Source organism: Perognathus longimembris, chromosome 12 (assembly GCF_023159225.1).
Source record: "Perognathus longimembris pacificus isolate PPM17 chromosome 12, ASM2315922v1, whole genome shotgun sequence".
In the NCBI taxonomy this organism is placed as follows: domain Eukaryota; kingdom Metazoa; phylum Chordata; class Mammalia; order Rodentia; family Heteromyidae; genus Perognathus; species Perognathus longimembris.
Genome location: NC_063172.1, coordinates 2,355,595 through 2,370,743, shown reverse-complemented (window position 1 = coordinate 2,370,743; position 15,149 = coordinate 2,355,595). Strand labels below are relative to the sequence as shown.

Sequence of the window (15,149 nt, the reverse complement as noted above, 5' to 3'; positions counted from 1 at the left end):
CAAAGGCATACAGCTTCTCACAGGTTCTACTGTCAAGGTACAAACCAATATGCCTCTCAGAAGGCAGTATGAATCATAAACTTTAAAATCCCAACCTCTGACCTAGAAAGTGAAATCCCAGGACTCTGTGCTTTAGAAATGACAGAAAACAATGCAGATATTCAGCAACAAGAAGATTCACTGAAGAGCCATGTTCAGTAGTATATGATGTATACAAATCAAGGTATCTATTTTCTTAATTGATACTCTGCAGCTTAAAAACTCTTTTGTGGGACTAATTCACTGACCTTATAGTCCACATCTTACTGGTGTCCAAGAGAGATAATAGTGTAGTCTGTGTGTACGAAACAGATGTCGTAAGGAGAGCATACAATGGGCCTCATACAGATGTCTGGGCCTGGTGAGGGCCTAGCATGTACATATAATGGGAAAATAATTATGGATTTTTAGCCTGTAGTGAATTACCAGTAGCCTCTGCTCCACTATTCTTGTATGTGTGTGCTGATCCTGGAGTTTGCATGCAGGACCTGGGTCCTGTCCCTGAGCTTTTTTGCTCAAAGCTATAGTGCTATACCCCTTAAGCCACACCTCCACTTCTGGCTGTATGCTGGTTAATTGGACATAAGAGTCTCATGGATTTTCCTGACCTGGCTGGCTTCAAAATGTGATCCTCAGATCTCAGCCTCCTGAGCAGCTAGGATTAGAAAGGTGAGCCACTAGTGCCTGGCCTCCAGTCTTCTTTTGCTCATTTGAGTGTTCTGTTTTCACACACAAACACCTGCACAGAGGAACAAATGTTCCTAGATAGCAAGCCTCAGGTAGGTGTGTAGGTTATGAGGCAGCTGCAGAGGCCAGGGGGTAATAACCACATGGAAAGGTTGAGAAATGGGGCTACAGTATGAACTCAGTTCATACCCTGCTTATGAGAAGTCCAGGCAGCTTGGAGCAGTGGAGTGACACTTGATTGCTTAATTTATGTTGGTCCTGGGGCTTGACTCAGGGCCTGGGCACAGTCTCAAGCTTTTTCACTCCAGGCTAGCACTCAACCACTAGAGCCATAGTTCCACTTTTAGCTTTTTGGTGGTTAATTTGAGATAAGAGTCTCATGAACGCTCCTGCCCAGGCTGGCTTCAAACCACAACTCTCAGATCTCAGCCACCTGAGAAGCTAGGATTATAGGCATGAACCACTTATGTCCAGCAACTTAAGTTTTAATAGGGATGCTATGTGCCACCAACAGGAAGGGAACAGGAAAGATTAAGAGGCTCACCAACAAGCCAGGCAGGAAGTGACAGTTGGCACAAACAAAGAAGTGGAAAGGGAATGAGAAGTGGTCAGACTCTGGTTTCACTTTGGAAAGAGAACTAAGAGGAGATGCTGTTGTGTAAACGCTGGCAATGGACTGACATAGAAAAACTGTGGAAGGAGCAGGCTGAGTAGTGGGGTGGTGGAGAGCCCGCCAGGAGTATGAGATCAGGAGGAGTTTTCATCCAATACGGTCATGGGGCATCGTGATGGCCTGTTGGAATGGTTGGGAAATCCTGGAATCAGAGGATTACTGGGCTTGAGAGATGGGAATACAGGAGCTGTGGGTCAGAAAGGAGTATATAAGGAGGGATGCTGCTACTGACATGAGAAAGTTCAGAGTGGAAGGTGAAGTACAGCAGAGAGAAAGATACATGGAAGGTGTGCATTTAGTTACCAAGGGCAGGACACTGCATGGTTTCTAGAGGCATGTGATCTGTGTTCTAAACACATGCTTCTAAAACACCTATCACAGCCTCTAAAGCACAAATCCACTCTTGCATAGATGATAGCAGAGTGTGCAAGAGTAAAAGCAGGAAGACTAGTAAAATCACTGCAACAGACCAAGTAGAAGGCCCAAGTCATCAACTGAGTTATATATAGAGACAGCACCTGCCAATCAGGTAGTCAGAAGAGAGGGCCACACCAGGTAGGCTAGCCAACAGCTGGTAACCATGGCTGGGGTTTTGATGGGATTACTGCAAAGGGCAAAATGAGAGAATTAAAGCTCTTAAAAGAAAGATTACTTATGGTTTTAGATCAGATTCCTAATTTGAAGTGAATGGGGTCTAGGTCAGTAGGGTTCAGCTATAAAATGCATAGGATTCTCTGTTGAACTGAAAAAGTCATTCTCTCATCACAGGGCTGGCTCTTACTGCATTTAATAGTTGTTCTACCTCTAGGCTTTAAAATCACTCACTAAATCCACCTATGCACATCTGACTGTCCACTAGTAAAAAATATTACAAATGTGGAGATTTGAATATTATCTTCAGTTGTCCACTAAGACAGTTCTTTCATCATAACTGCACAATACAGTATTCTGGAATTTGCTAAATAGAAACAATAAGTAGATCCACTCCACCTGGGTCCAGAACAAATGCACTAGGGAACTTCTACCCCATGCTTTGGCATCAGGAATACATTGAAGAATTGAGCATGCATTGTTCTCTAGAACCTTAGAGCAGTAGGAAAAAGAGCCCTGTGGCAATGCTGTAGGTGCACTGTTGGGTGGTGCGGATTCAAACACACATACGAAATGATATCTGGAAAGTCATCTTCAGACCTCCCAGGAATGAACTCCATGTCTCCATCGTGACACCTGAACAGCAGATACTGGTTTTCCTAGGCTGGTCAACAAAGACTTAGAAAGGTTAGGGCAGCAGGCAGGGGTAGAAGGGCTGGGGTATAAGTCCAGGCAGTGTGAATTTTTCCACAGGCTTTGTGACAAACACAAAATTGCACCAGAAATGACTGTCACATTCCACAGGCTCATCTCACTCCTTGGAACGTAGGTAAGGTCCTTCTGGGTGGGAGACAGCTTTGTTATGTCACCCCCTCTGAGAAGACTCAACAGCTGAAACTCAACTGCATGTGTAGAGGTGCATACTCTATCATAACCAGACTCTCCAAATGAGTGAATAAAATCTAGCTCTATTTTACAATGGACACTTCACTTTTCAGACTGCTGGCTTGTTCACAAAACAGGCTGATGTTTTGGTAATAAGCAACATCACCATCAGCAAATAGAAAAAAAGTCCAGCAGAGGCCCTGGGTACATAAGTACGCTTTCCATCTACATGTGATGCTATAGATCACAATATAGCAGCAGATGCAGAGAGCAGGTCAGAGACTCAAAGCATAAACAATCCAATTTCTTGCTTTGTACTTAATTTCTAACCAGCTGCTTATTTATAAATTACTGGCAATAACACCCAACACATCCTAATAGTCATTCCATGCCCTTAAAAATTCACTGTCCTTTGAACAACTAATGTTCTGTTTATCAAAATGAATACCAAGAAGTGAAATCATGTTTGGGAAGGGAATGCAAAACAGGGAGAGGGGGACACAGGAATGGAGGAAGGGTGAGCAAGTGCAATCATTATATTCGATGTGCCGCCTTATATAAAAATTGAACTATGAAAGTTTGGAGAGTAGGGCTGGGAGGAGGAAACGGGGAAGAACAATGGAAGGGGTGACATTAAGAAGCAGTGTACCCACAATATAATTTAAAGAACTGTACCTTCTTTGTACAACTACTTAATTGGAAAAACAATTTTAAAAATTACTGTTTAGGGGCTGAGGATATGGCCTAGTGGCTAGAGTGCCTGCCTTGTATTCATGAGGCCCTGGGTTCAATTCCCCAGCACCACATATACAGAAAATGGCCAGAAGTGGTGCTGTGGCTCAAGTGGCAGAGTGCTAGCCTTGAGCAAAAAGAAGCCAGGGACAGTGCTCAGGCCCTGAGTCCAAGCCCCAGGACTGGCAAAAAAAAAAAAAATTACTGTTTAGACTAAATTACCATATGACATAATAGAGATAGAAATTGAGGAACTAGAATCTTCCCTTGACCTTCAAACTCGTTTGTCTTGTTGGGCACCTGACAGTTCCACCAAAATTTCCCACACATTTACATGCTAACATGCCACCGAAAAAATTGTCCATTGAAATGTCCCTCAAGGGGACCTGGGTCTACACCTAACCCAGGTGACACCCCACCACATGGAGCCCTCTCACTTTCCACACACCTCCGTCTGATCACCACGGCCTTGTAAAACATCCAGCTCAGTGTCTGTGCAGCTGCACAGATGCAACCCTGTTGGCCCTGTTGGCCTGTTGAGAAGTGAGTACTTCTCAATCCACCTACTCACAACAGCCAGGTCCACTCTCACCTTCAAATACAGCCTAACAACTATTTCCCTATGTTTAAAAACATCAATCTATTGGGCTGGGAATGTGGCTTAGTGGTAGAGTGCTTGTCTTGCATGCATGAAGCCCTGGGTTCGATTCCTTAGCACCACATACACAGAAATGGATGGGAGTGGCGCTGTGGCTCAAGTGGTAGAGTGTTAGCTTTGAGCAACCAGCTGTCTTTTAAATTCAGACCTTATCATATCACTTTGGAACAGAGTCTCCTAATGACTAAAATATATCAGGCTGTGAGCCAGGCACTGGTGGCTCATGCCTGTAATCCCAGCTACTCAGGAAGCTGAGATCTGAGGAACAAGGTTCAAAGCCAGGCTGGGTAGGCAAGTCCGTGAGACTCTTATCTCCAATTAATCACCAGAAAACTGGAAGTGGCACTGTGGCTTAAAGTTGTACAGTGCTAGCCTAGAGCTGAAGAGTTCAGGAACAGCACCCAGGCCCAGAGTTTAAGTTCCATGAACACACACACACACACATGCGCGCATGCACACACACACACACATACACACACATACACACACACACACACACACACACACACACACACGGCTGTGTACCAGTCCTCTACAGCAGAGACTTAAGACATTGGTGGTACAGAACTAAACTGCTCACTTTGATCATTTCACCTGCTAGAAAATTTCTGAGTAGCAAACATGTTTGAAAATAATGAACTATATACAGTTGAGACAGATGTTTTGAGCTTCAATTTTATTGTATTCAATTTTTCTCATTGAGTTGAATATATCAGTTCTTTGGAGACTGTCTGAACTGGTTCATCCTGCATCTACATATTATCAAGAACCAAGAAGTAATAGTGGCAGACAAAAATCAGCTGGCTCAAGCAGCTGGAGACTCTTATCTCCATTTAAGCACCAAAACGCTGAAGTGGAGCTGTGGTTCAAGTGGTAGAGGACTAGCCTTGAGCAGAAAAAACTAAGGGACAGTGCCCAGACCCTGAGTTCCAGCCCCAGTATTGACACAATAATAACAGTAAAAAATGTTGGCTGCTTTGACCTGCTATCTAATTGTAGTTGTACGGTACAGCTGCCCGTACAGGACCGTACGGTATGGCCCTGTGACAATCAAGATGCTAGAACTGCTACAGCATGACTCAGTGAAACAGACTTGCTCTTCACTAGGGACCTCTACGGTCCCTGTCCAAATCCACAAGTATACATACAACTTATTTCCTCAACCACCCTCCACAGGGACAGCCCTTGGTCTCTTGGTCTGGACCCTCAAGCTTTGGATGGAAGAAAGATTTGGATATTATGAACATAGTGATTTTATGAAAAAGCAAATATTAATTGACCTAACCATTCTACAGGACTATTCCAGAAGAAATAAGAAACCAGGTCTGAGCTTGTTAGTTGGAGTTTCACAGGCAAAATTTTTGAAGGGGCTTTTTTTTTTTCTTCAAATTTTTATTATCAAAGTGATGTACAGAGAGGTTACAGTTTCATACGTTAGGCATTGGATACATTTCTTGTACTGTTTGTTACCTTGTCCCTCATATCCCCCTCCTTCTTCCCCCTTTCCCTTTCCCCCATGAAGGGGCTTAACAATACCAAATTAGTATTGTAGTTGTTAACATGCTGTGGGCATATCTTACGTCAGTACCATGTTCCACGAAAGCTTGATGGAAACAGGTGCTATGTTGAAAGAATTTATGTAGAAGGCGACAAAATCTTGGTTTATGGATATGAATTCTACACTAAGCTATGTAAAAGGTCAAATTTGGCTTATGAAGTTATAATACTTCCTATTAAAAGGGTTTGAAACCAAAAGAGGATATTCATAGGAAACACAAAGTATCTCTTTATATTTACATAAAATAATATATATCGAAACTCCAAGATATGGAAACAAGTGATCTCTATTTTTTTTCTCCTTAATTTTGTTGATGATTCTGTCTTCTTTATGTATGGTGTATTTACATGTATATTTGGGGGAGAGCAGAGAACTCAAGGGAAAAAGGATGAAAAGATGCAGTGGCGGAGCTCACTGGACACTGATGGAAGTGAACTGTACAACTCGTGGGTGGATATGGGAGGGAAGGACTGGGAGAGTGTGAAGGAAAGGAAGACACTGTATGAAAGTAAATGTTTTCATTACCTGTCTCCTAATTGTAATCTCTCTTTATATCACATTTATAATAACTAAATATTTTTCTTAAAAAAGGGCATGTGGGAAAACAGCTCTGAGAACCTAATATATGATCTACTCCACATATGGACCAATCTGTAGCTAATAAAAGCTAACAACTAATTCTATTTACATGAAAATCAGAGCAATGGCACCTCTGGAAAAGTACAACTGCTCCATTTTTAAAGTTTTCCAATTCCCTCAGCTGTGCAGACACCTCCAGGACAGTATACTTTTCTAGCTTTCAACTTTGCTATCTTCTAGGTTTCTTACTTAATTTAACCCCACCTCCTTGCCTCTTCCCACCTTTTACCCTCTCTTCATCTCTCACATTGCTGTTAAGCATTTTCATTCATTTTGTAAGATTTACCAACTATTACTACGTGCAGACCCAAACCTAGCATGCAGTGTGGAGAATGCCACAGACACTATCTTGCCCTTGTGGACCTGAAAACACAGTGGAGGCAGGAAAATGCAACAAGTAAACATGATCCAGTTACAAACTGAGAAAGTAAAAGTAACACTTAAGACAGCCAGCAGAAGCCAGGCACCAGTGGCTCAGGCCTGTAATCCTAGCTACTCAGGAGGCTGAGATCTAAGGATTATGGCAGGGAAATCCATGACTCTCATCTCCAATAAACTACTCAGAAAAGGCTGGAAGTGGCACAGTGGCTCAAGTGGTAGAGCATTAGTCTTGAGCAGAAGAAGCTCAGGAATAATGCCCAGACCCTGAGGACGAGAGAGAGAGAGAGAGAGAGAGAGAGAGAGAGAGAGAGAGAGAGAGAGAAAACAAGCAGGATTCTAGGACAGAAGAGTGGTGTCTTTGAATTAGGAAGACTGTGAAAGAGAACTCTGGAGCTGAGAAGAACCTGACATGGAGAGGTAGGGCTGGGCCTCCACTGAACCTCCATGGGCATTGGCTTACACTGCACAGCTGTGACCTGTACCCACATTTCTCTGTTTCATGTATATCTATGAAAATCAGTCATAATTCTGCAATAGCTCTGTTAGTATATAAAATTTTGCAGAGAACTTAGAATAATTCAGAGGCCACCAAAGGTCTCACTGAGAAGCGCTGAATGATACTATTAATGTGATACAACCATTCACTGAACAGCATGCAGAGCGTTCTTCTATCCAATGGGAAAGTGAAATCACTCAAGCTTTAGCTTGTTCTTGGTTAGGGTCTCCTCCTTGACACACGCCTTCAGACTAGTGCAGAATGGCCCCTCTCTCACTCCAGGATCTTTATACAATGCCAGGTTCTCACATCAGAGGCATTCCTGTCAAGCCTGGGTCCCATTCTACCAATTCCAGGACTGTGGCCAGCCTGCACCTGCCAAACTTCCTAAGGGGCACAACTGTCACTCTCAAGTATCCATGAGTATCTTGGATTTCACCTCAGGCCCTTCCACAACGCCAACCTTCACTTAAAAGCTTTCTCTAACTGCCAGTCTGCACCAATTCATTGAGCTCTCAGTCCATGTAACTCGAACATGCAGACAGCATGTGCACTGTCAGTCAGTCTCTGCTACACTAAAGGAGTGGGTTCTGTAGCACAGGGACTCTGGAACAGCCGTAAACCCAACCCCAGCTCCAGCATTTCACTAATGGGACAGAAACTCAAGTGAACATTTCAAATGTAGAGTAACATTCTTACAAAAAGAGCATAAAACATCAAGAAGACACTTTCCCTCTACTGTTCTTCAATGTACATCTCGCTTGCTGTTTCTCAGTGGTAGAATAAGGAAGGGACACCTGTTGTCATTGCTCAGGCTTGGGATGGGGCAGGAACTAGACTGGGCTTCAGAGTGGCAGGCACCAGTCCAGACACAGGGTCGTTATAGAACACAGCTGATAGACTCCACCAATCCTGTGAGAACACAGGTCTGCTGTAAGCAGAACAGCACTGATGGTAATCAGAGGCAGATTCTCTGTACTGTGTACTACTGTCAATCACATGATACAAAATATGACTTTTGGCCTTCTACTACTGTAGGTGGAAGTAGGGGTGCTGCTATCCTCCCAGTGCTAGATTGGCCTACAGTGCTCATCTTACAGTCATGGCTCTGAGAGATGTCCCCTGTACTGACCTACTTGCTCCTTCCACGGGTTTTCTGCATCAGAAAGATTAGGTTATCTGCCCCAAGTCATAGCTGATTTGCTTTTAACCAGGGTTCTCATCAAGGCACTGTGGCTTTGGGGCTGGTTTTCTTAACCTTGATATTACTACACTCTCATATGCACATCTTATCCTGCATAAGCCTCACTGATAGGATGCAGAGTAAGCCTTTGTAATAATAATAAAAATAAGAGTAATAACAGCCACTGTTTATGAATTGTTGCATAATAGGTGCTGTGCTAAATAAAATATATCTATTTGTTCAATACTTACACGAACTCTGCAAACTATTTTCTCCACTGTGGAAATAAGAGACAAGGCCCCAGGGCTGGGGATATGGCTGCCTGCCTCAAATACATGAGGCCCTGGGTTCGATTCCCCAGCACCACATATACAGAAAATGGCCAGAAGTGGCGCTGTGGCTCAAGTGGCAGAGTGCTAGCCTTGAGCAAAAAGAAGCCAGGGACAGTGCTCAGGCCCTGAGTCCAAGCCCCAGGACTGGCAAAAAAAAAAAAAAAAAAAAAAAAAGAGACAAGGCCCCACACTGACAGAGCAAAGAGCAGCACTTATCTAAGCTGATCCTGTCATGACCACAAAATCTGTGTCCTTTCCTTGCACTTGAAGACTTCACTAAAGAGTTTCTCTCTGTTCCCAATGGTGTCTCTGCTGCAGCAGGAACTATGGGGAAGGAGGAGCACTGAGGCTTTCCCAAGTTGCTGATAGGAACAGTGTCCACATGGTAGAATCAAGAGAAAGAAGATAGACCTTCAGATTACATGCACAAAGTACACACAATAGAATACACTGATATGCTCACATACAGAAGACACTAATATGCACATACACAGAATGCAATAATATGCACAGTTACACTGATATACACACATACAAGATACATTGATACACACAGAATGCTCTCTTATGAGCACGCAGAACATACTGATAAGCACAAGTACAAATGCACTGACATGAATGCACACAAAATACACTGGTAAGCACACACAGAATGCACTGACATGCAAACAAAACTGCACTAATATGTAAGTTCACAGAGAATACATTGATATGTACTCTCAAAGAATGCACTGTTATGCACATATAGAATATGCTGGGGCTGGGGATATAGCCTAGTGGCAAGAGTGCCTGCCTCGGATACACGAGGCCCTAGGTTCGCTTCCCCAGCACCACATATACAGAAAAAGGCCAGAAGCGGCGCTGTGGCTCAAGTGGCAGAGTGCTAGCCTTGAGCGGGAAGAAGCCAGAGACAGTGCTCGGGCCCTGAGTCCAAGGCCCAGGACTGGCCAAAAAAACAAAAACAAAAACAAAAAAAAGAATATGCTGATATGCACACGCAGATATATGTCTTGGTATATCACACAGAACACATACACACAGAATGGACCAACATATTCATGCAAATATACACAAATACATAATATTCATGATGCTGCCACGATTTTTTTCAGTGGGGTTAGTTTTAGGATTTGAATTCAGGGCCTTGTTCTTGCTAGGTAATCACATTTACCACTTGAATCATGTCTCTAGTCCTTGCGCTCTTTGCTCGTGACTTTACCCTTGCTTCCCAGAGCCACCATGCTCAGTTTGTTATTTGAGACAGTCTTGCTATTTGATGAGGGTGGCTTCAGATCACAATTCTCCAATCTCTGTCTTCCAAATAGATAGATTATGGGTATAAGCCACTGTGCCTGGCCCTGCCACAATTCTTTTAGATATTATTCCTTTTTTCCTGCATATCAAAGTATCTGAGACTTAAAAGTCACCTAGGTGACAGAGAAGGACACTGAAGGAAAAACTGTTTTCATTTGTACTTAGGAAAATATCACATTTAATTAAGAATTGAAGCCATGGTTTTATGGGAGAAAGCTGACTCTGTAAAAATAAACTTACCATTAACATGATTAAAATAACTGCCAGCTTTTTACATTATAGTTTTTACATGTACGGGAGAAAATTGTATCAGTTTATTTTCCCAAAGCAATTCAAAATTGGAGAAAAGGTATTGGTACAATTTCATTTATGACAAAGGAGACTCTAATTACCTTGACAGAATCCAGTAAACTCTTAGGAAAAAATCGCTTTAAGCCAACATCTTTTCTGAAATAAAAAAAGAAGCATATTAACAAATAACATCACCAAATCAATTAATGACATACTTAAAAGAACATGAAAGCACTTTAAATTATTTATCTTCCCATTTACTATTCAGGAGGGACACAAATATAACAAGGCTCCAATTTACCAGTAGGTGGGAAAAGTTATTTTCTAGCTATGTGCAAAAAACAAGAATACAGTGGAAACCTTTGTTTTTCTTCACTTTTTTATTGAAACTTTTCTAAAACATTAAATCTTTGCACAATGTGTAACCAACTGTTGTTTTTCAGGTACTGCTCAGAGGATACCATTATATAAGTTAGATTCAGCTGGGCAATACTATACTTTTTTAAAGAAAACATTTGGCCTGATTAAAAATAAATTCAGAATATATTCTGGAATATTAAAAATTAAATTTCAGCAATTGCCCGTCAGGCAATAAAACTAAGTTTTCCATTATTATTAAGATCACCGAAATACTTGGTCAAAAAAACAGAATGGAAAGAACAGCTTATGATTGCTTTTCTCCAGTTATCCAGTTTGGGCCACCAGATGGCACCTGGATGCCTCTAGGGAAAAACAGAAAAATCAAGAAGCAAAGTGCAATATGGATATCTTGTTCACTGTCACATAAAGAAACAATAAACCAAACATGAACTATGACAAAAAAGCTATTTTTTTTCAAAATTAAATTACCCGATTCACAAACAAAACCCTAGACATAGCTATGTGAAGGGTTTACATGGTTGGTCCTACATCCAAAAATTTAAATCCCTTATTCTCTAACCTAACTACTGGATAGTACCTAAAAAGTCCTTACTAAATTCAACAATAGTTCCAGTTCTCACTCTTTTTTTTTTTTCTTTGTGTTGGTCCTAGAGCTTGAACTCAGGGCCTGGGAGCAATCCCACAATTTTTCTGTTCAAGGCCAACGCTCTACCACTTGAGTTAAAGCTCCACTTTCATCTTTTTGGTAATTAATTGGAGATAAGTGTCTCATGGACTTCACTGCTGAGGCTGGCTTTGAACCATGCTTCTCGGTTCAGCCTCCTGAGTGGCTAGATTACAGGCATGAGCCACTTGTGCCCAGCTCTCAATCTTTTATTTTTATTATTATCATGTTCACTACAAATCTTTTCCTCTGTTCTACGGCATATTGTTTCCTGGTTTTACCTATTAGTTATGTCAAACAACTCCTTTGTTTCTATTTCTCTCTCTAACCACTTTCACTTGCCTCTTCAGAACTGGCATTATCTAGCCTTTCTTGGCCTTTTGGCTAAGAAAACATCAACAACTGGTATTACCTAATTATTATTATTATTATTATTATTTGCCAGTCCTGTGGCTTGGACTCAGGGCCTGAGCACTGTACCTGGCTTCTTTTTGCTCAAGGCTAGCACTCTGCCACTTGAGCCACAGCGCCACTTCTGGCCATTTTCTGTATATGTGGTGCTGGGGAATCGAACCCAGGGCCTCATGTATACGAGGCAGGCACTCTTGCCACTAGGCCATATTCCCAGCCCCTGGTATTACCTAATTTGATTTTGGGATATGGAAGGAAAAAGGTGGGGCTGGGAATATGGCCTAGTGGCAAGAGTGCTTGCCTCATATACATGAAGCCCTGGGTTTGATTCCCCAGCACCACATATATAGAAAATGGCCAGAAGTGGCGCTGTGGCTCAAGTGGTAGAGTGCTAGCCTTGAGAAAAGAGAAGCCAGGGACAGTGCTCAGGCCCTGAGAGTCCCAAGCAAAAAAAAAAAAAAAAAGAAAAGAAAAAGAAAGGAAAAAGGCCCACCCAAGTTCCTCTTATTGTTTCCTCTGTAAACAACACATTTTACGATGGTAATACACTACTGGGAAAAAGAAGGGTACTCTATAGAAAAGAAAATCTAGTCTAGGCCATTATTCCTCCCTCAGCAGTTTCTTTCCTATCAGGCTTCTATTCCATAGTAAAAAGCACACTTTGCAATCAGAGTTCTGGGTTTGAATCTGGCTCTACCATAACAATGGGTCTGGCTATATCACAGAGGAACCTCTTGTGATCCACTGGTGATATGCGGCTACTAAAGCCTACTAAGTGCAGTGGTACAAGGAATAAAGATGTGTTTATCAAGGTCCTAGAACACTACAGGGGAAATCCTCATTCCCCAAGGACAGAAGACATTGTAACAGTAAAGGTGTGTGTTAGTGGGGAGGGGGGGAGTGATGGCTAAGGGTGCAGGGGTGGGGAGACGCAGTGTGATCCAGTGGATACTGTGGACACAGCCAGACAGGTCCATGAGGGTGAGGGAGATAGGGATGGAGGGCTGACATCTTGTCCAAGCCAGGGAAGGCTTATGGCACCAACAACTCCTTTTCTGACATGTGGGCCTGGGTCAGACCCATGCCTTACTTGTCGGGATCCCTCAGGCAAGCAGCCCATGCCTGGTTTTGGAGAGGAGGTCAGGGCAGGGATCTTCTCAGCAGGGAGGCTGTCCACATGCATTAGTGAGGCCGTTTAGACATCTATTCTCTCAGAGCCAGGTGGAGAGAAAGAATTTATCATAACACCTTCCCGTCACTAATGGGAAAATTAAAGTTGGACAAAGAGGATCGACATTGAAGAAAAATGAGAGAGGGCATATTTCTTTATGCAAATCATTTGTGATGACCCTGCATTGATGTTACTGTTAATGTTACCTTTACTGCAAAGGTGAAGGCAAGTCCATTAGAAAGCTAAAAAGCTTATAGCCGGTGCATATAGCATCAATGTAGTTTTTCCAACTACTTTTGAGTAATAATGAATTTACAGTATTTGCTACAACTATGTATGAACTATGTATGTACTATCCTAGAACTAACATCTGTTAGAACTATTAGATATATGGCAGGTGCGAAAATAAAACAGAGGCCAAAGTACTGAAAACATGGACCCATTTACCATTGTCTCCAATGCACTCTAAAGACCAGCTATCTTAGCCTTTTGTGGTGGAGGAGCCCTCTGAGGAGCACGAACAAAGTCAGTGTTCAAAGTTTGGGGGAAAACCCACTACAGACATCTAAATTTAAACCTCTTTCAGGAAACCAAGTAAGGGCATGTAGGTTGTCCCCTTTATATATGAGGTTGCTCCTTTCTAGGCTGGGTTTGGACATGGCTTAGAGATGCAAACTACTATGCAGCAGCTTCATCTCAGGCAGCATACAGTCTCTTTGAGTCTATATTCTACAAAATAGAATAAGTGAATAAAATAAAACTCACAAGCTGGGTGCTGGTAGCTCATGCCTGTAATCCTAAGTACTCAGGAGGCTGAGGCATGAAAATTGTGGCTCAAAGCCAGCTGGACCTGAGGCGTGAACTTAGGGTTTAGGCAGTGTCCCTGATAGAAGTAGAGCTGTGGCTTATGTGATAAGAATGCTAGTCTTGGGGCTTGGAATATAGCCTAGTGGTAGAGTGCAGGTTCCATTCCTCAGCACCACACATATAGAAAACGGCCAGAAGTGGCACTGTGGCTCAAGTGGCAGAGCGCTAGCCTTGAGCAAAAAGAAGCCAGGGACAGTGCTCAGGCCCTGAGTCCAAGCCCCAGGACTGGCCAGGGAAAAAAAAAAAAAGAGACAGAGAGAGAGAGAATGCTAGCCTTGAGCACAAAAGCTCAGGGACACTGCCTAAACCCTAAGTTCACGCCTCAGGTTCAGCACATGCACATGTACACATATACATACAGACAAAAAAACTTACATATTATAAAAACTAAACTACTGAGCTTCATTATAGTTCATTAGCATTAACTACCAAAGGGTGCATCCTGAATGCATTTAAACCCCCCAAAACACCTACCCCACAAGGTTTCAAATATTGCCAAATCCTGGTTATTAGTTTCCCACCATCAATTCAAAGGGATGTCTGGAGTCACACACAAATGACAGGTTAGTGCTATGCTGTCCAATACAGCAGCAATGGGGTTTCTGTAGTTATTTATATTAAAATTAGTTACCATTAATTTTAAATTTCTGGTCTTACTCTCATTAGCTACATCTCAGGTGTCCAGGGGCCCTGCCTGGTTAGTGACTACTGGCAGGACAGGGCAAATTCACTGTTTCCATCACCTCAAATGGAAAGCTGCAATGTGCAAGGTCACAATGAACACTCTGGTGTCCTGGGAGCCCTGCATCCCTAGGTTCCAGGTGGTGAGCCTGAGGGCTCCCCAGTAAGGCAAGGAGGGATGTAGTAGGTTATCTGGGTTACGGGACAACTACTACGATACAAACACAAGGCTCTTGAACCCCAGGAAATACTGAAGTTGAGATGAGTAGGGTGCTCACCACCATGGTACAACAGCACTAAAGATGTCCTGGGATAGCGCTATCACACACCCGCGCTCTCCCTGGGAACCTGTGTGCCCACAGCAGGGGGCCCCAAGGGCCCTCCACACGCTCTGCTTCTTGTTTCCCATCAGGACTATAATCTTTCCTCCAAGTGCCACATTATTTCAACTTGAAGCCACAGGGCAGCCTGTGCTCATCTGGCTACACACGGAGTGACAAGCCAGACTCCCCACA

At 42.8% G+C, this 15,149-nt stretch overlaps 1 protein-coding gene across 8 annotated transcripts in view; it reads right to left on the bottom strand.

Moving 5' to 3' along the window:
* The window catches only part of Ptk2 (protein tyrosine kinase 2), a 201,261-nt gene that overhangs the window by 93,350 nt on the left and 92,762 nt on the right, over positions 1-15,149 (bottom strand). For all 8 annotated transcript variants that reach the window (XM_048358854.1, XM_048358863.1, XM_048358853.1 and 5 more), the window contains one exon: positions 10,561-10,615. In XM_048358854.1, coding sequence (XP_048214811.1) covers positions 10,561-10,615 — 55 coding nt within the window. The remainder of the gene's footprint in view (positions 1-10,560; positions 10,616-15,149) is intronic.